This window comes from Rhinatrema bivittatum, chromosome 5, assembly GCF_901001135.1.
Source record: "Rhinatrema bivittatum chromosome 5, aRhiBiv1.1, whole genome shotgun sequence".
Lineage (NCBI taxonomy): Eukaryota > Metazoa > Chordata > Amphibia > Gymnophiona > Rhinatrematidae > Rhinatrema > Rhinatrema bivittatum.
In genome coordinates this window covers 40,835,653-40,857,109 of record NC_042619.1, presented here as the reverse complement: position 1 = coordinate 40,857,109, position 21,457 = coordinate 40,835,653, and the positions used below count along the sequence as shown (strand labels likewise).

The 21,457-nt window shown below is 43.9% G+C and overlaps 1 protein-coding gene across 5 annotated transcripts in view; it reads left to right on the top strand.

Moving 5' to 3' along the window:
* Positions 1-21,457, top strand: part of PICALM (phosphatidylinositol binding clathrin assembly protein) — a 502,282-nt gene that overhangs the window by 362,930 nt on the left and 117,895 nt on the right. For all 5 annotated transcript variants that reach the window (XM_029602251.1, XM_029602252.1, XM_029602253.1 and 2 more), the window contains 4 exons: positions 6,615-6,725; positions 18,748-18,879; positions 18,975-19,002; positions 20,338-20,437. In XM_029602251.1, the coding sequence (XP_029458111.1) occupies positions 6,615-6,725; positions 18,748-18,879; positions 18,975-19,002; positions 20,338-20,437 (371 nt within the window). The remainder of the gene's footprint in view (positions 1-6,614; positions 6,726-18,747; positions 18,880-18,974; positions 19,003-20,337; positions 20,438-21,457) is intronic.

Here is a 21,457-nt window from a genome sequence, read left to right as displayed (position 1 = left end):
AGATAATAGAAGGACTAGGGGGCACTCCATGAAGTTAGCATGTAGTACATTTAAAACTAATCTGAGAAAATTCTTTTTCACTCAACGCACAATTAAACTCTGGAATTTATTGCCAGGGGATGTGGTTAGTGCAGATAGTGTAGCTGGGTTTAAAAAAGGTATGGATATGTTTTTGGAGAAGTCCATTACCTGCTATTAATCAATTTAACTTAAAAAAAAAAAAATAGCCACCGCTATAACTTGCTAGGTACTTGTAACCTGCATTGGCCACTGTTGGATTCAGGATGCTGGGTTTGATGGACCCTTGGTTTGACCCAGTATGGCAATTTCTTATGTTTGTATGTTCTTTTACTATCTTCTTAACAATCCTCTTTGCTTTTAGTAACAATGTGGTACTTTTGAGGTATCTATACTGGATCATCAAAATGCCTTGCTTTTACTGAATGCAAATAGCATTTTAGTCAAGTTAGTGAATGCAGCGTTCTGTTTTTTCTTAAATGTGTCTCACAGTATGAGACTCGGAGGGCAGATTAGGGAGTAAAATTGAAAGGGTGGTAAATCTATGGAACAGCCCCTCAATGAAAATGGAAGAAGCCAAGACGTAACAGAATTCAACAGCCTGGGATAAACATAGAGGACCCCTAGTTGCAAAGAAGTGAAAGGAAAGCAACAAATCAACTGAAGGACTATGTATTGTAACAGAATGTAAATTGAACAAACTAAATGGTCCTTTATGGAACTTACCTGCCATCATATTCTGTATTTCTATGTTCAGTAAATTAGGTATTAAAAACATACTAATAAAATTAGCTTATTGCTTTTTCTTCTCTAATAACACTTGCTCAGAGAAATGGCATTCTCTGAGGACAGTCAGTCCTCACATATGGGATAACATCATTAGAGCCCAGCATGGAAACTTTATTTCAAAGTTTCTAATAACTTTGAGCATGCTATACTGCCATTCATCCAAACAGGAGCTCTTTCAGTTTCAGCTTTTCTATGGAGCCCACAGGTCATTGTCTTCTGCTGTTTCCTGAAAGATCAAGAATCAACCTCCATGGGGTCCCATGGTCTTGTTTTGTCTCCATGTAGTCATTTAGGTAGAATTTTTGAAGTTTTCTTTAGTTTTGATGGCTGTATGTTATTACCAGCATTGGTGCATTGAGGTGGCACTGGTCACATTTTTCCTTTCAGCTTCAAGTCATTTGTTTTCACTGTATCAAATTTTCATCCAGTTCACCTAAAAGAGAAGGCCAATGGCTTTTAAAAGTGCCCCTGTGCGAGAGTTTCATGTTTATCATGGATCCCCATGATTTGCTCATTTCCCTAGAGTTTGACCACAATGGGAGGCACCTTATCACTAACTTTCAAAAAGGAGATAGAGCAGCTATTAAACTAGAACAAGGGGGAAAGCCGACAGTCACTCAGCAGTGCATGGTTCGGAGAAATGTATCCTTGAAGGATACTAATGAAACAGGAGAGTTAGGGCATCCCAACAGAGAGATTCCATTAAAAGCAAACATAGTCCATGTGCCTATATGTAAAAAATCACTGAAGGTAATGATTCCGAATTATCCCTAACTACTGAAAAGCTGGTTGTTAATACAAACAAAAAACACACTTTGAAATGTCTGTATGCCAGTGCCAGAAGTCTAAGAAGTAAGATGGGAGAGTTAGAGTATATAGCAGCAAATGATGAGATTGACATCAGAGACTTGGTGGAAGGAGGAAAACCAATGGGACAGTGCTATATCAGGGTACAAATTATATCGCAATGATAGGGAGGATCAACTTGGAGTTGTGGCACTTTATGTCCGGGAGGGTATAGAGTCCAACAGGATAAAGATCATACAAGAGACTAAATGCTCAGTAGAATCTATATGGGTAGAAATCCCATGTGTGTTGGGTAAGAGTATAGTGATAGGAGTATACTACCGTCCACCTGGACAAAATGGCAGACAGATGATGAAATGCTAAGAGAAATCAGGGAAGCTAACCAGTTTGGCAGTGCAATAATAATGGGAGATTTCAATTACCCCAGTATTGACTGGGTAAATGTAACATCAGGACTTGCTGGAGTCAGGGCTGGGTATATATACTCGCCCTGGCTGACGACATCTTCACGGGCCGCAGGGAACTTTTCCGCTGTGGGCCCTTTAAATTAAGAGTGACGGCGCACGCTCATCTAGGGGAGAGAGTGCAGAGGGCCGGGACAGCGGCGTGCCGCACCGCAAGGGCAAGCCCCATCAACAGCAGTCAGCGGCGGCTGCAGCAGCCAGCAACGGGGAAGAGCCGGGCCTGGGAGCCTCCCGGCCGGAAGTAATGGGACCCGGCCACGGGCGGCTGCGGCCAGGGATCCTAACATGAGTCAATATATGCAGAACACTTTGAAGAACATGAAAGAAGTGGCAGAGCAGTATCCTCAGAAGCAGAGTTATTACTTTGAAGCACTAATGGACAAGTTTAGTCAACCTTTGAGGTTTTCAACATGGCATTGAGGATCTCTGCAACGGTTATTGGAGCTTGTAGGCTTACCTGGTTGCAGGCCTCAGACCTTCAACTGGATGTCCAGGAAAGACTCGCTGACTTGCCTTGCAATAGGGAGAATCTCTTCGGAGATGAGGTCAAAGAAGCCATAGCTCAGATTAAAATCCACTGCAATGCTTCAGATTCTCTCCACTGCTGCTCCAGATCTATCTCCTCATTTAGGAAGCACTCAGGCAGAGCACAGAAGAAGCATTTCTATCAGCCAAGGAGATGTATTTCCCCTCCTTGGTCCCATCAACAGCAGGGACCTCCTACTTGCCCTTGCTAGCAGAGGGCCCCAAAGCCATAATCTGCCAAGAACCTGGGAAGAGGTTTTGACTGAATTAGAGAGCACAGTAGAGAACCTAATACCCTTGCTAGAGGATCTTCCTGTTGGAGGCAGGCTGAGGATTTATGTAAACGGTTGGCCCAAAGTAACTTGGGATACTTGGATCCTCAGCATAATACAAAAAGGGTACAGACTACACTTATTGGAAATCTCTCCAGATTGCATACCGAATCCTGCTTGGTTGGTGTCTCATCAGAAGCTGTTACAACAGTGCTCTCCTCCCTCTTAGAAGTCAATGTCGTTGAGTCTGTTTCGCCATTACTACAAGTATTTCATGGTGAAAAAGAAATTAGAGGAGAAAAGCCATTCCATCCAAGACCTTAGGGTGTTGAACAAGTTTCTTAAAGGGAAAAGTTCAAAATGGCAGATGTGGCAGACCTCTTTACAGCTTCAATTTCTGTCCCTCCTGACGCAGCTTTTGTGAAACATATATAGAAACATAGAAACATAGAAATGACGGCAGAAGAAGACCAAATGGCCCATCCAGTCTGCCCAGCAAGCTTCCCTCATTTCTTCTCCCATACTTATCTGTTTCTCTTAGCTCTTGGTTCTAATTCCCTTCCACCCCCGCCATTAATGTAGAGAGCGGTGGAGGAGCTGCATCCAAGTGAAATATCTAGCTTGATTAGTTAGAGGTAGTAGGAGTAGTAACCGCCACAATAAGCAAGCTACACCCATGCTTATTTGTTTTTACCCAGATTATGTTATACAGCCCTTATTGGTTGTTTATCTTCTCCCCTGCCGTTGAAGCAGGGAGCTATGCTGGATATGCATCGAAAGTGAAGTATCAGGCACATTTGGTTTGGGGTAGTAACCGCCGTGACAAGCCAGCTACTCCCCGCTTTGTGAGTGTGAATCCTTTTTTCTTCTCCCCTGCCGTTGAAGTTATGCTGGATATGCGTGAAGTATCAGTTTTTCTTTTCCCCTGCCGTTGAAGCAGAGAGCTATGCTGGAAATTCGTGATGTATCAGTCTTTCTCCGATGCCGTTGAAGTAGAGAGCCATGCTGGATATGCGTCGAGAGTGAAGTATCAGGTACATTTGGTTTGGGGTAGTAACCGCCGTAACAAGCCAGCTACTCCCCGCTTTGTGAGTGCGAACCCTTTTTTCTTCTCCCCTGCCGTTTAAGCAGAGAGCTCTGCTGGATGTGTGAAGTAACAGTTTTTCTTTTCCCCTGCTGTTGAAGCAGAGAACTATGCTGGATATGCATTGAAAGTGAAGTATAAGAATGGAGTGATCAAGCTAGTTGAAAGGCATCAGGAATAGAGGAAGGTGGAGGTAGTAATTTGGATATTTGGTTTGGGGTAGTAACCGCCGTAACAAGCCAGCTACTCCCGTCATTGTGACATAGTTTCATGTTGTGGGACCTTAATTTTGGGATTGTCTTTGCAAGCCTTGTTGGATTTAAAAAAAACTTAAATTCTGTTGATTCTGGCATTGGACAAGTGTTTGAGTTCCACACCCTGTTATTTTTTTATGAAACTCAGGAGACTAAGATTCTGATAACACACTTTGAGTCAAGATAGATTTGTTTTTCACTCCTGCAAGAGATGTCCATCAGAAATCCAGTCAGTCAGGGTAATTACTCAATTCTCATCAATCATGATCGGGGGCTGTTGTGTCATCCCAATGTTTAGTCCCTGGCCCTCACAGCCTAGATTTTCAGTGGGTAGCTCTACAACACCTAAATCTATGAGGATGTGTCCTGTGTTTTTCTGGCTTCCAGAACAGCCTATAGAAGGAAGTCCTTTAGGTTGAAGTGAAAAAGGTTTGCCTTTTGGTATGAGGGAAAAACCTTAGATCCTTTATCCTGTTTGTCATAAAAACTGCTTGATTACCTTCTACATGTTTTAGAGTCAAGTCTTAAGACTAACTCAGGGTTCACCTTATGGCAGTTAGTGCGTACCACTACCATGGGGCAAATAGATCCATTTCTGCATAGCCTTTAATTGGATGTTTTATGAGCAGAGCCATGGGAAGGTTACCTTATTTAAGGTCAGCTTCCATGGATGAGATCTGCAAGTCTGCAATGTGGGGTTGTCTCCACACATTCATATTGCTTAGGCAAACTCTCCTGGTGTGACAGTTGGTTTGACCAGTCAGTCCTAAGGAGTCTCTTTTTGAGATTTAGGACCCAACTGTACCCCCCTAGTGCCTGTTGCTTTGTTTCCAGACTGCCCCTATAATAGAGACAGAAAATACAAAAAATGGCTTGTTGCCACCAAAACCTATTTTTGCCCATTGGTACTGTTTCGATTTTCCCCTTTTTTTATTTGAGGCAATTTGTAGCTAGGGATTCCCCTTGTGCCATCCTGCTTGTCCTCCAAGAAAGCAGAGTTGCTTACCTGTAATAGGTGTTCTCAGAGGTTAATAGGGTATCAGTCCTCTCAAAACCCACCCAATTCCCCTTAGAGTTCTCCAATTAAAGCTAAATTAAAGATTGAAGGGTCATGGACACATGGCATTACATAATATGCTGCATAAAACCCATAATATGCTCAAAGTTTCTAGAAACTTTGAAATAAAATTTCTGTGACTGGCACCTTCTGATAGTGTTACTTCATGTGCGAGGACTGACACCCTGCTGTCCTCTGAACTTTAAATCGGCTAATTTTTCAGGACTCTTCAGCTGTATAATAGTCATTATTGTGGCATCCTTTGTTTCCTTGTGGCATTTAGTTTATTAATCTTTTTATACCACCTTTCTAGTAGTAACTCTGAGGCAGTTCATAATAACTGAGTAATTGGTAAACAGAAGGTTGTTTGTTTTTGGTATTTTTTTTTTAGGTTGATAAATGTGCCCTTCAGGTTTCACAGGAATGAAAAAGGTTATCTTTATTCACAAGCCAGTGTTTTTATTTCATTTAAATTTTTTCACTTTTGCAATTGTTCCTCAAAGTGGATTACAATAAATACAAAATACAAGTTCATACAAACAACCCAAAATAACCCTAACATAAAACTAATTATAGCCAGTTATCTCTAGTGTCTGATTTATCACTTTAAGATACCAAATCTGACAAAAGGCACCAAATAATTTGAGGGATTCCTAACAAACTAGATTAAACCACAATTGAAACACTCCGAACAAAATTATTACCATGTATATAATCTTCATAACCCCAATGAAGGGTAACCCATTTGAACTAACTTGTAAAAATTATTTTGTAATGAAAATTTTTTTTTAGGAAAAGCGAGGAACGTTTCATATATTGATATCATAAATCCCCAAAGGGTAATATGATTATAATTATAATCATAAACGGACCTCCCCCATCCAATGTTTTTTGAAAAACTTATAATGTGATAACAACAAGTGATAACACAAAGTGTGAACCTCTCTCGTTTTTTTTTTTTTAATTATTCATTGCTGAAAACTGTGAATATTCACTCCATCGATCATTGAAACAATAAATATGACTGTCCCGGTAGATTGTGATAATACCGAATGGTATTTATAAATGCTTAAGCAAGCTTATATAGACCTCTCAGGCATTAGAAAACATGAAACCGGCTTAAATTATAAGCTCGCTTTTCCTAAAAAATGTTTTCATTACAAAATAATTTTTACAAGTTAGTTCAAATGGGTTACCCTTCATTGGGGTTATGAAGATTATATACATGGTAATAATTTTGTTCGGAGGGTTTCAATTGTGGTTTAATCTGATTTAGCACTTTGACATTTGCAGAAACATAACATGTTGCCATAATTGTGTTTTTGTTTTGTTTTCTTTTTAAAGGGTTCGTGCCATCTCTAGCTGCTCATCCTCAGACCTCAGCTGGCCTTAATGTTGATTTTGATTCTGTCTTTGGAAATAAGTCTCCTCCTAATGTTATCACAGATTCTGGTGGTAAGAAAAAAAACCTGTATCTAAATGGAAGATAAATATGTAAAATGTAAACCTTTTTGCAAACCGTTTAGTACTTCTAGATCGCTTATCAGCCCGTTTTTGGTTAATATTATGATTCCTTATTCATCACAGTGCTGTAGCAATGACTGCAAAATTTGACCCTTGTTTTGAAATTGCTTAGTAGAGATGTGAATCGGTCGCGGTTTTATTTATCGGCTGCACCCCAGCCGATAAACAAAAAACCCACCCCGACCCTTTAAAGCTAACCCCTTAGCTTCCCCCACCCTCCCGACCCCCCCCCCCCCCAAACGTTTTACAGGTACCTGGTGGTCCAGTGGGGGTCCCGGGAGCGATCTCCCGCTCCGGGCCGTCGGCTGCCACTAATCAAAAAGGCGCCGATGGCCCTTTGCCCTTACCATGTGACAGGGTATCCGTGCCATTGGCCGGATCCTGTCACATGGTAGGAGCACTGGATGGCTGGCGCCATCCTGTGCTCCTACCATGTGACAGGGGCTGACCAATGGCACCGGTAGCCCCCGTGACATAGTAAGGGCAAAGGCTATCGGCGCCATTTTGAATACTGGCAGCTGACGGTCCGAGTGCAGGAGGTCGCTCCCGGACCCCTGCTGGACTTTTGGCAAGTCTTGTGGGGGTCAGGAGGGTCCCCCAAGACTTGCCAAAAGCCCCTGGTGGTCCAGCAGGGGTCCGGGAGCGACCTCCTGCACTCGGACCGTCGGCTGCCAGTATTCAAAATGGCTCCGATAGCCTTTGCCCTTACTATGTCACAGGGGCTACCGGTGCCATTGGTCAGTCCCTGTCACATGGTAGGAGCACAAGATGGCGCCGGCCATCCAGTGCTCCTACCATGTGACAGGATTCGGCCAATGGCACGGATACCTTGTCACATGGTAAGGGCCATCGGCGCCATTTTGATTAGTGGCAGCCGACGGCCCGGGAGTGGGAGATCGCTCCCCACGCCCCCACTGGACCACCAGGTAATTTTAAAACGGTTTTGGGGGGGTTCGGGAGGGTGGGGGAAGCAAAGGGGTCATTTTTAAAGGGTCGGTGGGTGGTTTTTTTTTATCTGGCCATCGGCGCCATTTTTATTAGTGGCAGCCAAAATGGTACCGATGGCCCGAGAGCAGGAGATCGGTCCCAGGGCTTCCACTGGACCACCAGGTACTCGTAAAAAGTTTTGGGGGGTTCGGGAGGGTGGGGGAAGGTAAGGGTTTAGTTTTAAAGAGTCGGGGTGGGTTTAGGGGTTGCTTTGGTGTGCCAGTTTTCCCGCCCTCCCCCCCCAAATAACTCCCGTTAGTGGACACTAACCCATTAACGATTTTTCATGATAAATCGGGGGAATTTCTATTGTATCGCGCACTCTAACTATTTTTGACGATTTAAAAAATATCGGACGATTTTTTTAAATCCTCAAAAAACGATTCACATCCCTATTGCTTAGATCCCCGCAGGAACCAGGAGCTGGGTGGGCATGTGGCTGACTAGGCATGCCTATCTCTTTACTTCCACCTCCACCCCCCTCCCCTTCATCAGTAGTGCTGTGCTGATCCAGACTGGCAGAAGGAGAAAGAGAATGGCAATGCTGTGAACCAGGCATCATGCTTTAAACCATGCAGCATCATGGTTTTTGCTCAAATTCAAGTAAATCACATTGATTTACTTGGATTTCAGCAAGGATTTTGATACTGTAACCTTTTCTTGGTGGATGTCATATATCCTAATGGCCCATAACATTTCTTTGCGTGGGCTAGCTCCTCTGACTTTTCCCCAGCTATTCTGTTCCCAAGAGGTGAGTCCTTTCCTTTCTGTGGGGGGTGCAGGCTAGCCACCTTGGCCCAGTCATTTGTGTGTTACCATAGATCTTGGGTGCAGGTACCTGAACAAGACCAATTGTGACTCACAGGCTGGGTGTTCAAATAATAATTTACTGAGAATTGTAATTATGCAATCATGATGTGTAGAAAAAATATTCCATTTGCTTCCAAGTTTTGGTAGAAACTTTAGAGTACAAGATATTTACAATTCTTCTTCTGTGTAGTATTCCTCAGTGTAGGTGAGTTGAGATACTGGGTCTTTCTATTTTGGAAGAGTGAATATCCCAATGTGGCTGGGGGGTCCTAGTTGTTTGTAGGGTACCTGGTGCCCATAATACCTGAGGTCCATGTCACCTGCCCCGAACTCTAGCCTGTCTGAGGTCCTGCATCCTGGGGTGGGGACTCCAATTGGAGGACTCCAGATGTTCCTCTCTTCTCTGTAATCTGATTCTCATGGGACCTTTTAGGGGGAAAGGCCTACCCTGGAGGCAAATCTTAACTTCCAGCAAGGAAGAGGACAGAAAAATACTTCCTTCCCAGTAGATATTTATAAGTTAACTCAAACCGGAACTCTTGAGGTGGTTTCTGCAGCCTCCTCTTAGCTGGGTGAGAAAAGTATGCCAATCCCTCCTGCACTCCTAGAGAAGGAACAGGTCTGCACAGTTCCAAAAGTAGGAAAAACAGACAAATTCTCTTCTCAGGTTCTTCCCTCCAGTCATTAGTACACAGCACTGTCAGGGCTGTTTCTCTCACTTGCTTTGCTAGGTTGGGGCCTAACTCAGTGAGTACACAGAAGCACTTCCTCCCTCATTGAAACCAAAACCACACTGCCCTCACTACTCCTAGGCTCACCCTCCCTTACCAGAAAAGGAATCTACCACCTAGATAAACCTCAGGGGGAGGTGTCTTAGGGAATGGTATGCTTCTCCTAGCTGTTAACTAAGATAGGAAAATAGGGCCATTTGGTAGAGACCAGGTTGTCTCTACAATACTATTCCACATAGAAGACTCATGAATAAAATGAGAAGCTTTGGAGTGGGTACAAAGGTAGTAGAATGGATTACAAATTAGTTAACTGACAGGAGACGGTGTGTAATGATATATGGAACCTATTCTGAAGAGAGAACAGTGTTAAGTGGTGTGCCTCGAAGATACGTTTTGGGGATGGTTCTGTTCAATATCTTTGTGAGTGACATTGCGGAGAGGCTGGAAGAAAACGTTTTTTAGCAGATGATACTAAGATGTGAAACAGAGGGGACACACTGGAAGAAGTAGAGAGAGAAAGCTTAGAGTGTTCGAAGGCTTGGCAGTTGGGATTCAATGCCAGGAGGTGCAAAGTAATGTATTTGGGGTGCAAAAATCCAAAACAGCTGCATGCAATTGAGGGTGAAATTCTAATGTGGATGGACTGAGGGGGGGGGGGGGGCACCTTGGGGTGATTGTGTCCGGAGATCTGAACACAGAGAAGCAATGTGACAAAGTGATGGCTAAAGCTAGAGGGATGCTGGGCTGCATAGAGAGCAATAACCAGCAGGAAAAAAAAGATGTTAATGCCCTTGTACAGGTTTGTGATGAGGCCTCACTTGGAGCACTGTGTTCCGTTTTGGAGACCATATCTCCAAAAACATAAAGTTGAAAGCAATTCAGAGAAGGTGACCAAAATGGTGTTGGTTCTGTATCAGAAAACCTATGGAGAGAGGCTGAAGGATAACCTAGAGGAGAGGAGGTGTAGGGGGAGATATGATACAGCTATTCTGATACCTGAAAGGTATGAATGAAGCACAAACTTCAGATCTTTTCAGTTGGGGAAAAAAAGTGGTGAATGCTTGGAATGCCCTCCCGGAAAAGGTGGTGTAGACGAGAACATTATGGAAATTCAAGAGGGCATGTGATAAATAGTGCAGATCCTTTGAGATTAGAGGATAGGAATGAAGAATAGGGTAAACTGTATTAACTTTAGACGTATCATTTCTGCATGAGACAAGCAGTTATTACTACCCTTAAGAGAAGACACTGGGAGTAAATGCACAGAGTGGCAGTTACTACCATAAGCAATTTGTTGGGCAGACATGATGCACCATTAGTCTATCCGCTGTCAATTGTTGTTACTATGATATTTAGTGCATTTTAAAGCACAAGTCAGGCCCAGGCAGCATAGGAAGATGCAACCCATAGTCTTGTGGGAATTCTGCACTAATGCAAAGCGCAGAATTCTCCTCCTGCACAGTTGCGCAGAATTTGGCAGGCCCTAGTGTGCCGTAAGCGAGACGGCCTTCACTTGCAGCACGCCTGGGCCTGCTCCTTCTCCGCGAGTGGGATGGCCTTCGCTTGCAGTGAAGATGGAAAAGGCCCCAGTGTGCCTCGAGTGGAGGCCGGCCCGCTCATGGCAAAGAAGGAGCTGGCCCCGTTGTGCCGTGAGTGGGATGGCCTTTGCTCGCAGCGAAGATGGAGAAGGCCTCGGTAAGGGTAAGTGTGTGTGTGTGAGTGTGTAAGACTGCAAGCCTGGGGGGTGAGAAACAGCATGTGTGAATGGGTATGTGTGCCAGAGAAGAGGGAGCCTATATGAGGAGATTGTGGAGTGTGTGTGTGTGAGAGAGATTGGGAGCTGGTATGTATGTGAGGGTGCTTGTTTATGAGATAGGGGAGCCTGTGTGAGGGTGCTTGCTTGTTTGCGAGAGAGGAGCCTATGTGATGGGGATATGTTTGTGTGAGAGAGAAGTAGCCCCATGTGTAGGGGAGGTGAGCGAGAGAGAGGACCAGTGTGCAGGGGGTGTGGGACAAAAAGAGACATAGTTAGCCTGTGTGAAGGTGTGTGCATGTGAGAAAGCGTAAGGATCCTGTATAAGGGGATGTGTACACGAGAGAGGGGAGCCTGTATGAGGGTGTGTATGTGCACTAGAGAGAAGGGAGCCTGTGTGTGTGTGTGAGAGAGAGAGGGACAGAGGGAGCTTGTATGAGGGACAGTGTTGCGAGTGGGGATCATACTCTGGGAGTGGAGATAGAGTAGAAGGGATTGAACCTAGAGGGGGAGGGGAGTGATAGTGGCAGGTGGAGGAGTTGGGGCATGAGAGGGCAAAATGAAAGGAGGCTGGCCAGGGGAATAGGGAGAGAGGCTGGAAGAGACCCTTTATAGTGAACTTCTAGGGAAATTCTGCTCAAAATGTTTAAAACTCTGCATCTTTAAGTAATAACTTTTTTCTGTATTACATTTTAAATTAATTACTTAGACTGTCATGTATATTATGTTATTTTGACCCAATAGAAAGTATACAGAATTTTGCAGAATTTTAAGTTTTTGTGTGCAGATGTTTAAACTTTTTTTTTCACAGAATTCCCCCAGGAGTAAGCCCAAAGCACTGAGACTGGGGATGGGGCCAAGGAAGTGGAGAGGAGATTAGCTGTGGGGTAGAAGTGAATTGACTGAGATATGTGGTGTGTCTGTGTGGTGGTGATAGTGGTGGAGTTTTTCGGACAGGAGCACAGAGAAAATGAGAGAGGTGATTAGGGATGCAGAGGGGAATAGAACTAGAACCAGGAGAAGGACATTCCTCTATTCTCAGTTCTTGATCCTTCTTTCTGTTCCCTTGTGCTCTTTTTCCATCTCCCCCTGCTTTCTAGTTCAGAAAAAATTTATCAGCATATCAACTTGGATATGTATTGCCAAGGTAATATATAAAATAGACCATTTTCAAACCATTTACCAAGGTAAATAGATATTTACTGGGGTAAAATGATCTGGCTGAAAGTTGTCCCCCTCTGAGTAGCTAATAAGTACTTGTGGGGTTCATGATGTGCAGGCTTTATCTACTTTAAAAAGGATGGTGTTGGGGTCATATTTAGATAGGGTGGCTAAAAGTAGTTTCTGTGTAGGGATCTGTGGCAGCTTGACAATAGGAGGTGTATTAGTGTTTTAGGATCTGTGTAATATTTGCATTGTAGCCTTTTCATGGATAAGGTTGTTACTGTTTGAATCTGACAATTGGTATGTTGAAGTATGACAGATGTGCTACAGATTCAGAGTATATTTTTTTGCACAATGTTCCTGGCAGTGGAGTGAGATTTGTGTAGCTATTACTGAGATAACACCAGAATTTCAATATTAGTTTTCCTTGGTGAGTGGTAAGGGAAAAATATTCTGGTTCTGCTCTGTACCCTTTGTTGTGGGAATTTCTGTGAACACAGGGTATTGTAGAACTTGAGGTGAGGGGTCTATAGTGAGATTCTGCCTAGATTTAATTTCCATACAAAAAAATATTATTGATGTAGAATAATTTTAGTGGTAATTTTACTTAAATGGTTGAAATTGGCCAGGGGTTTCCTTGTTGCATAAAAAGGCCTTTTTTTCTAGAGACGCAACTGACATGCATGCCCAGCAACTTGCAACAATGTCCAGTTGTGTATTTACAGGATTGTTCTTTTGGTGGGGTGAGAAGGAGAGGGGTGATAGCACAACTATAATCTGCTGACTGGATGAGCCACAGCACTCTGCTTTACCTCACATCTTTTCATTACCAGTAGTATTGTGAGAACACTGATCTTAAATATTCTCTGAGGAAAGCAGGATGGTAGTCCTCACACATGGGTGACATCCTCAGATGGTGCTCTATACCACGCGTCTATGTGGAGTCCCTCTTTAGTCTTTTTTTTCTGCAGAGCAGTGAGCCTCACGGTTTGAGCTAAAAAAGATTTTAGGATTTTTTGCCTTGTGGAAAACTTCAATTTTTGTGGTTTTTTTGCACTTTTTCATTTGGGCTATTGATGGGGTCCCTGTCAGTGCCTCCCCATGGTTCCCCCAGTCAGGGGTTTCAGTGTTTGGACAAGTTGCTTTTTGCAGTTGATTCCCCCCATGGTGGAAGTGCCTCTGTGCCTATTGGCTATCGACACCCGCCACCATTGTTCATTTTTTCCCTTTTGTTTCACCCTGTCAAGGCTGCATCTGGTTTCCACTGATGCCCCCAGTGCCCGAGGTCCATGTCGATCACCCATGCTTTCCCTGGGCACCTTGATCTCCCTTTTGCAAAAAGGGGACTGGATATGTTCTCTCAACCAAAAGGAGGCATATTTCCATATTGAGATCTTCCCCGGTCACAGGAAGCAACTCTGATTTCTCCTAGGGCAAGCAGGATGGTAACCCTGATACATGGGTGACGACATCAGATGGAGCCCGGCACGGAAAACTTCTGTCAAAGTTCTTAGAACTTTGATTAAGCACACTGAGCATGCCCAGCATGCCACTATCTACACATCCACATGGAGTCCCCCATCAGTCTCTTCTTTTCTGCGAAGCTTTTTGCCTCACGGTTTTTTGGAGCTCTGCCCTTTAGAGTCTTTTCCTCGGTACTTTCATCAGTATTTTTCTGCTCTGGGTCCCCTGTCTGTAATTCTGCTCTGGGCGGTATATCTAGCGGGGTCGGAGAATGTGATGGTGGATCGCCTCAGCGAGTGGTCCCTGGACCAGGGGTGGCGACTCGCCTTTTCCACCTCTGGGGGGAACTGGACATAGATCTCTTCGCCTCCCACTGCAACAACAAAGTGAGCAACTTCTGCTCCCTTCACTGGGGAACAAGGAGACCAGTCTCAGATGCCTTTGCCTGCCATTGGGGCAGTGGCCTTCTATATGCATATCTTCTGTTTCCACTGGTGTTGAAATCTCTCCTGAAGCTTCGGCAGGACGGGAGGCATGATTTTGTGGCCCCCCCCCCTCCCCCCAGTGGCTGAGACAGGCTTGGTTCCCAATTCTTCTGGATCTATCTGTCAGAGAACTGATCAGTCTATAAACCTCCCCCAACCTGTTCACACAGGATTGAGGCAGGCTGCACCATCCCAACCTTTGGGCACTCTCTCTGATGGCCTGGATGTTGAGAGGTTAGTCCTGCGGATCCTTGACCTCTCTGAGGACGTGTCTTGGGTCCTGGTAGCTTCTCGAAAGCTGTCCATGAGGAAATTATACACTTTGAAGTAGGAGGAGGGTTCTCCATTTGGTGTGAGAGACATGACTTGGATCCATTCACTTGTCCTACTCCCAAGTTGTTGGACTACTTGCTATCCCTTTCTGAGGCTGGTCTGAAAACACTCACTCAGAGTGCACCTCACTGCTATCGGGGCCTACCACCATGAGGTGGATAATTTGCCGATTTCCATGTATCCTGTGGGTGAACAGGTTCATGTGGGATTTGCTTCAGCTGAAACCTCCTCTGCAGTCTCCTGTTGTGTCCTGGGATCTTAATGTGGTTCTGGCTTATCTCATGCGAGATCCCTTCGAGCCACTGCATTCCTGTGAGTTGAAGTACCTGATGTGGAAGATTATCATCTTGGTTGCAGTTATTTCAGCACACAGAGTCAGTGACCTTTCAGGCATTGGTAAAACATCCACCTTACACAAAACTTTTCCATGACAGGGTGTGCTTTACCCTAAGTTCCTGCTTAAGGTGGTGACTGATTTTCATCTCAACCAGTCAATTATCCTGCCTACCTTTTTTCTCAGGCCACATTCTCACCACAGTGAGCAGGCTCCATACAGCCTAGACTGCAAAAGAGCCTTGATTTTCTATCTGGAGAGAACAGCAGGCCACAGACAGGCCACCGACAGTCCATGCAACTCTTTGTCTCCTTTGATAAGAACAGATTGGGAGTGGCGGTCACCAAGCACAAGTTATTCAACTGACTGGCTGAGTGTATTTCCTTGTGCTATGCGCAGGCAGGCCTTCAGCTTGGAGGCCACATCAAGGCTTATTCAGTCCATGCCATGGTGGCTTCGGTAGCCCATCTGGATGCGGTTCCTGTGGCCGAATCTGCAGGGCTGCGATGTGGAATTACTTCGAGTTCGTGGGCCACTATTGTCTGGATAAAGATGGCCGTAGGGACAACAGCTTTAGTTAAACTGTCCTGCTGCACCTTTTTCAGTAAGAAACAACCCAACTCTTCCTGCCTAGGACCCACTTTTTTGGGGTAAGCTTCTCCCTAGGTTTTCCACACCATCACAATTGTTGTGCCCATTAGTGACAGGTTCGGTATCTGTGGATCTATATAAGTTTGGGAGTATCATGCAGCTTGGTATTAACCCATGTATGCTTGTCCTAGGAGAAAGCAGAGTTACTTACCTGTAACAGGTGCTCTCCTAGGACAGCAGGATGTAAACCTGTTACAGGTAAGCAACTCTGCTTTGTGGTGGGAAAACAACACTTCCAGTACTGGGTTTTGTCATTCAGGCTTGCGTCTGCCTCACAGGTCTTCACGAAATGCCTAGCCATGATGGCAGCGTACCTCCACAGACTGGGAGTGCATGTTTTCCCATATCTGGACGATTGACTGGTCAAGAACATGTCTCAAGCAGGGGCCACCCAGTTCATGTGCTTAACCATTCGGTTGCTGGAGTCACTAGGGTTCATTCTCAACTACCCAAAGTCCCATCTCAATCTGTCACCTCAGTTGGACTTCATCGAAGTCCTGCTAGATACAGCTCAAACCAGGGCTTTTCTGCCACACCAGAGAGCCATCGCTTTGGCACCCATTGCGACAGAAATGCAACAGAGCCAGCAGGTATCAGCCTGGCACATGTTTAGACTGTTGGGCCACATGGTCGCATCCATCTATATCACCCAATGTACACTGAGGTCACAGTGGCACCAGGTCACTCAGAGCCTCCAGGATTGCATCAGAGTCACCCTATCTCTCAAGGACTCTTTGTCCTGGTGGTGGGTACTTTCCAATCTGGAATGGGGGATTTCCTTTCTGAATCTCCCTACTCAAATTGTGCTAACCACGGATGCATCTACCCTGGGGTGGGGAGCTCATGTAGATGGGCTTGGCACCCAGGGACTGTGGTCTGCTTAGGAATGTTCTTGTCAAATCAATTTCCTGGAGCTTCGGGTGATCAGGTACGTGCTATGGGCTTTCAGAGATTGGCTGTCCAACAAAGTTGTCCTGATCGAGACTGACAACCATGTGGTATGTCAACAAGCAGGGAGGCACTGTCAGGAAGCGGTCCAAATCTGGCCTTGGGCCCTGTCCCATGGGGTGGTGCTCAGGGCCATGAACCTGGCCAAAATGGAGAACATGGTAGTGGACAGGTTGAGTCGAGCCTTCAGACCCCTCAAGTGGTCCCTGGACCGGGGGTAGTGAATTGGATTTTACTCCTCTGGGGGAGCCCAGATGTAGACTTGTTCACATCCCCCTGCAACAGGAAAGTGCCTCGGTTCTGCTCCCTGTACAGGCCAGATGGCAAAACAGCCTTGGACACCCTTGCCTGTCATTGGGGAATGGTCTTATGTATGCATATCCTCCGATTCCTCTAGTGGTAAGGACTCTCTTGAAGATTTGCGAGGACAGAGGGACTATGATCCTCATAGCCCCTCAATGGCTGAGACAGGTCTGATTTCCACTCCTGCGGGAGTTGTCCATCCAGAAACCCATCAGACTGAGAACTTTCCCAGATCTCATCATGCAAAATCAGGGCAGGCTGTGGCATCCCAGCCTCCAGTCCCTGTCGCTTACAGCCTGGATGTTGAGAGGTTACTCTTGCATCCACTTGATCTTTGAGGATATGTCTGGTTCTGGTAGCTTCCAGAAAGCCTTCCAATAGGAAACCCTAAGGACTAAAGTGGAAGAGGTTTTCTGTGTGGTGAAGCAGAAGGCCCTAGATTCGTTCTCCTGCCCCACGCAAAAACTGCTTGACTACCTTCTACACCTGTCGGAGGCTGGCTGAAAAACCAACTCCATTAGAGTTCATCTTAGTGCAATTGGCGCATACCACCAAGGTGTAGATGGTATGCTCATCTCTGTACAGCCTTTAGTTGTATGTTTCATGTGGGGCCTCCTTCAATTGAAGCCTCTCCTAAGGCCTCCTGTTGTATCTTGGGACCACAATGTGGTGGTAGCTCAGCCGATGAAAGCTCCTTTTGAGCCGCTGCGCATCTGTGACCTGAAGTACCTGAACTGGAAGATCATATTTTTGGTGGCGGTCACTTCAGCGCACAGGGTCAGCAAGCTCCAGGCCTTAGTGACTTTCCACTTTATACTAAGTTTTATCATGACAGGGTGGACTTGTTTATGCACCCTAAGTTCCTGCCTAAAGTGGTGACAATTTCCATCTTAATCAGTCAATCATCCTGCTATTTTTCTTTCCCAGACCCCATTTGCACCAAGGTGAACGAGCACTGTACAATTTGGACTGCAAGCAAGCTTTAGCCTTCTATCTGGAGCGTACAGAAGCCCATAGACGGTCCACCCAACTTTTTATCTGTTTTGTTTGGAATAGTTTGGGTGATGCTACTACCAAACTGACACTATCCAATTGGCTAGCAAATTGCATCTCCTTCTGTTATGCCCAGGCAGGACTGCCTGGGCATAACAGGCCTGGGCATAACAGACCTTGGAGGTCATGTCAAGGCTCATTCTGTGAGCCATGGCAGCATCTGTGGCCCACTTGTGAACGGTTCCTGTGGAGGAGATATGCAAGGCTGCAAAGTGGAGCTCTATCTACATATTCACATCCCACTACTGTCTGGAAAGGGATGAGTGACGAGACAGTAGGTTCGGCCCGTCTGTCCTCTGGAACCTGTTTGAGATATAGAACTCAACTCTCCCTACCTAGGACCTGTTTGGGTTCAGGCTGTCTCCCTCTCTGTTACAACAGCACTGGTGTTGTGCCCGTTGGCACCTAGTTAGTTGTCTGTTGGTCCCCTTTTGTGTTGGAGCAGCCTCTAGCTAGGGATTCACCCATGTGTGGAGGACTACCATCCTGCTTGCCCTCAGACAAGGGAGAGATGCTTACCTGTAACAGGTTGTCTTCGAGGACAGCAGGATGTTAGTCCTCATAAACCTGCCTATCACCCCACTGAGTTAGGTTCCTCTTATTTATTTTATCATAATTCTCTGTTATGAGACTGAAGAGGGACTCAGCGTGGATGTGTGGTATAGGGCATGCTGATTATGTCACCCATGTGTAAGGACTAACATCCTGCTGCCCTCTGAGAACACCTGTTACAGGTAGCAATTCTGCTTGAAGGTGCATTACCTTTCAAAGCTTGTGTTGCTGCAGATGGTCAATTCCATGCCCCCAATACACTCTTGCCATAACTGTTCTTCCACTTTGTATTCATTGGGTCTGGTATGTGTGTATTTTGAACTTGTGATGTAATATCTGTAGAATCTATTAACTTTCTTTAAATAAGCTTGTTTATATTTTTAAGGTTTTGATGAATTAGGTGGACTTCTAAAACCAACAGTAGCGTCTCAAAATCAGAGCATTCCTACTTCAAAGCAACCCCTTAACAAGTTAGTATCAGATGATCTGGATTCATCACTGGCTAACCTTGTGGGCAGTAAGTATTAAGCAAAGTTTGCTAGTGTATTAGTTATGTTATATGTAGAAAATGTAACAAGTTTGTTTTAATGTTTTGGCTTTTTTAAATTTTAGATTTGGGCATTGGAAATGGAACCAAAAAGTAAGTGATCTGATGTTTTTATCATTTGTAACCTTAACTCTGCTTTTTATTTTTTGAAGAGCCTGGAAGTGGAGTTGAAAGTGGCAAGTTGTTGTTTTGGTAAGAGGAAGGAAGGAAAGTGTGGTGCACATTAAAAAAAATAAAAATAAAAAAAAATTACACTTTATACTTTTTAAATTGCATGAACTAATTGACTATAAACTGTAGCAGTTATTAAACGCTAGAGAGGGCATTGAGGCAACTGTGACTTGTTCTTTGAACAGATGCTATTTTTCTTATGGAAAAGTGAACTTAGTTTCCTCTCCATTCTTTATTTATTGTTTATTGAAAAACTTCTTTTGATGTTGCACCTAGCTTTCTACCCTGCTTTCTGCTGATGAAGTATATATAAAGTAAAAAGGATAAGTTGTCCTTTCACCCAACAAAGAGCAAACTGCATTGAGAGCAGTCAGAGGCACTGATCTCCTGAACATTTCTATAGTTGTCTCTAGTTATTTGCCCATGTTTAAGCCTTGTGGTTTAGAGAAGTAAATTTTGTAATGTTTCTCTTGTTGAATTAGTTTTCAACTACAGAATGCTGCATTAAGAGGATTCAAATTATGCAAGCAATAACTTACAATAGGTTACTATTGTATCTTGTTTTATTATCTATATTGCTTTTATGTCAGTTGGGTTTTGGATGTATTTGTGTTATGCTTATGGACATATTGTGATTGTTGATAATGATCCTTGTTTTGAACATGATTTTGGAGTTTATTGGTTATTTTTCAAATTTTGTACATCACTTTGTGCAACCTGTAGGCTAGGAAAGCAGTTTAGAAAATTTTAAAGAAAAACAATAGTTCATGTGCTAAAGTATTTCCCCATACACTGTGGCTTTGGTGAAATACTGGCCAAAGACTATTCAATGATGAGCAAGTGAACCCAAATCCTTTACACACAAGTATTATGGCAAATACAAAAGTATCCTAGCATTAAAAACACTCAACATTTATTGCAATAAAATAATTAAATGGGGTATTATTTATAGAACAAAAATGTTCTATAAAATTGAAGTGTAGGTGAAATTACAGTACATTGTAATGCATCAAATATTAGATGAGTTGACATTGATTAGTGGCTCATGATAACTATGCATTAAAAGGTTTTGATACATGATTATCTCATGTCAGATTAGTGGGGCCTAAGTTACATTGTTACATATGTTAAGTTACATTAAGTTACTTTTTCCTAACATCAAACAGTGCCTGATTGAATGGAGCAGAGGGGATGAGCTCTTTCTGATAAGAAAATAGTTGCACATCACTGTTTTTCAATCCTTTTCCCACCCTTCAGTGATGTTCATTGGAGCCAACCAGGTGAGAAGAAACTAACAGGAGGCACCAATTGGCAACCAAAGGTTGCACCTACAACTACATGGAACCCTGCAACCATAGTAAGTGACTGAATGCAAGCAAGTGGAAAATGGTGTACAATGCATATTTGTTACCAGATCAATTTATTTGGATTTGTAGCATACCCATTCAGATTTTTAGTGCACCTTCTAATTTGTAAACAGATAGGATGTGCATCCTCAACAGAGGAGATGTTGGCACAGTTCTCATGCATGGATTTCATAACTGCTTCCAAAGAGGAGGGGAGAGAAACCCTTTTGGTGGTTGATTGCAGATGAGTAAACTGAAGCTCACAGTTCAGGTGGCTTGTTTAGTGTAACACAAGAACATAAGAAATTGCCATGCTGGGTCAGACCAAGGATCCATCAAGCCCAGCATCCTGTTTCCAACAGAGGCCAAAACCAGGCCACAAGAATCTGGCAAGTACTCAAAAACTAAGGAGATCCTATGCTACTGATGCCAGTAATAGCAGAGGCCATTCCCTAAGTCAGCTTGATTAATAGCAGTTAATGGACTTCTCCTCCAAGAACTTATCCAAACCTTTTTCAAACCCAGCGACACTAACTGCACTAACCACCTAGAAAGCTTGTGACCATGGGCTAGTCCTTGTTTGACACTTTAACTTCTTGACTGTTCCTCTTGTCTTGCAACAGAAAGCTCCCGTTACCAGCAGCTCATAGACTTTTTTTTTTTCTCAGTGCACAAGATATCTATTTCATGACATACTGGTGGTGGTAGAGCTTTTTTGTTGTCTCAATTTTCCTATAGGGTGGAAATTCCTAGAGAGGTCTTTATTTTTACATTTAAAGACATATACTTAGTGTCGTTATTTCAGTACAGTTAAACAGTTAATTTTGAAAATAATGAAACACTAAGACCAAGCTTCACCACTAATAGTCCTCCCACCATAAACAAACTGTAAATATCTGTTTTTCTGCATTAGTTTTATACAAAAAGTGACCATTACTATTTCAGGCAGTCAATTTCCCTCCAAAATGTACAACTAACATTGCACAGCAGATCAAATTCTAGATGTTAGATCAAACCTGATGTAACAGTGC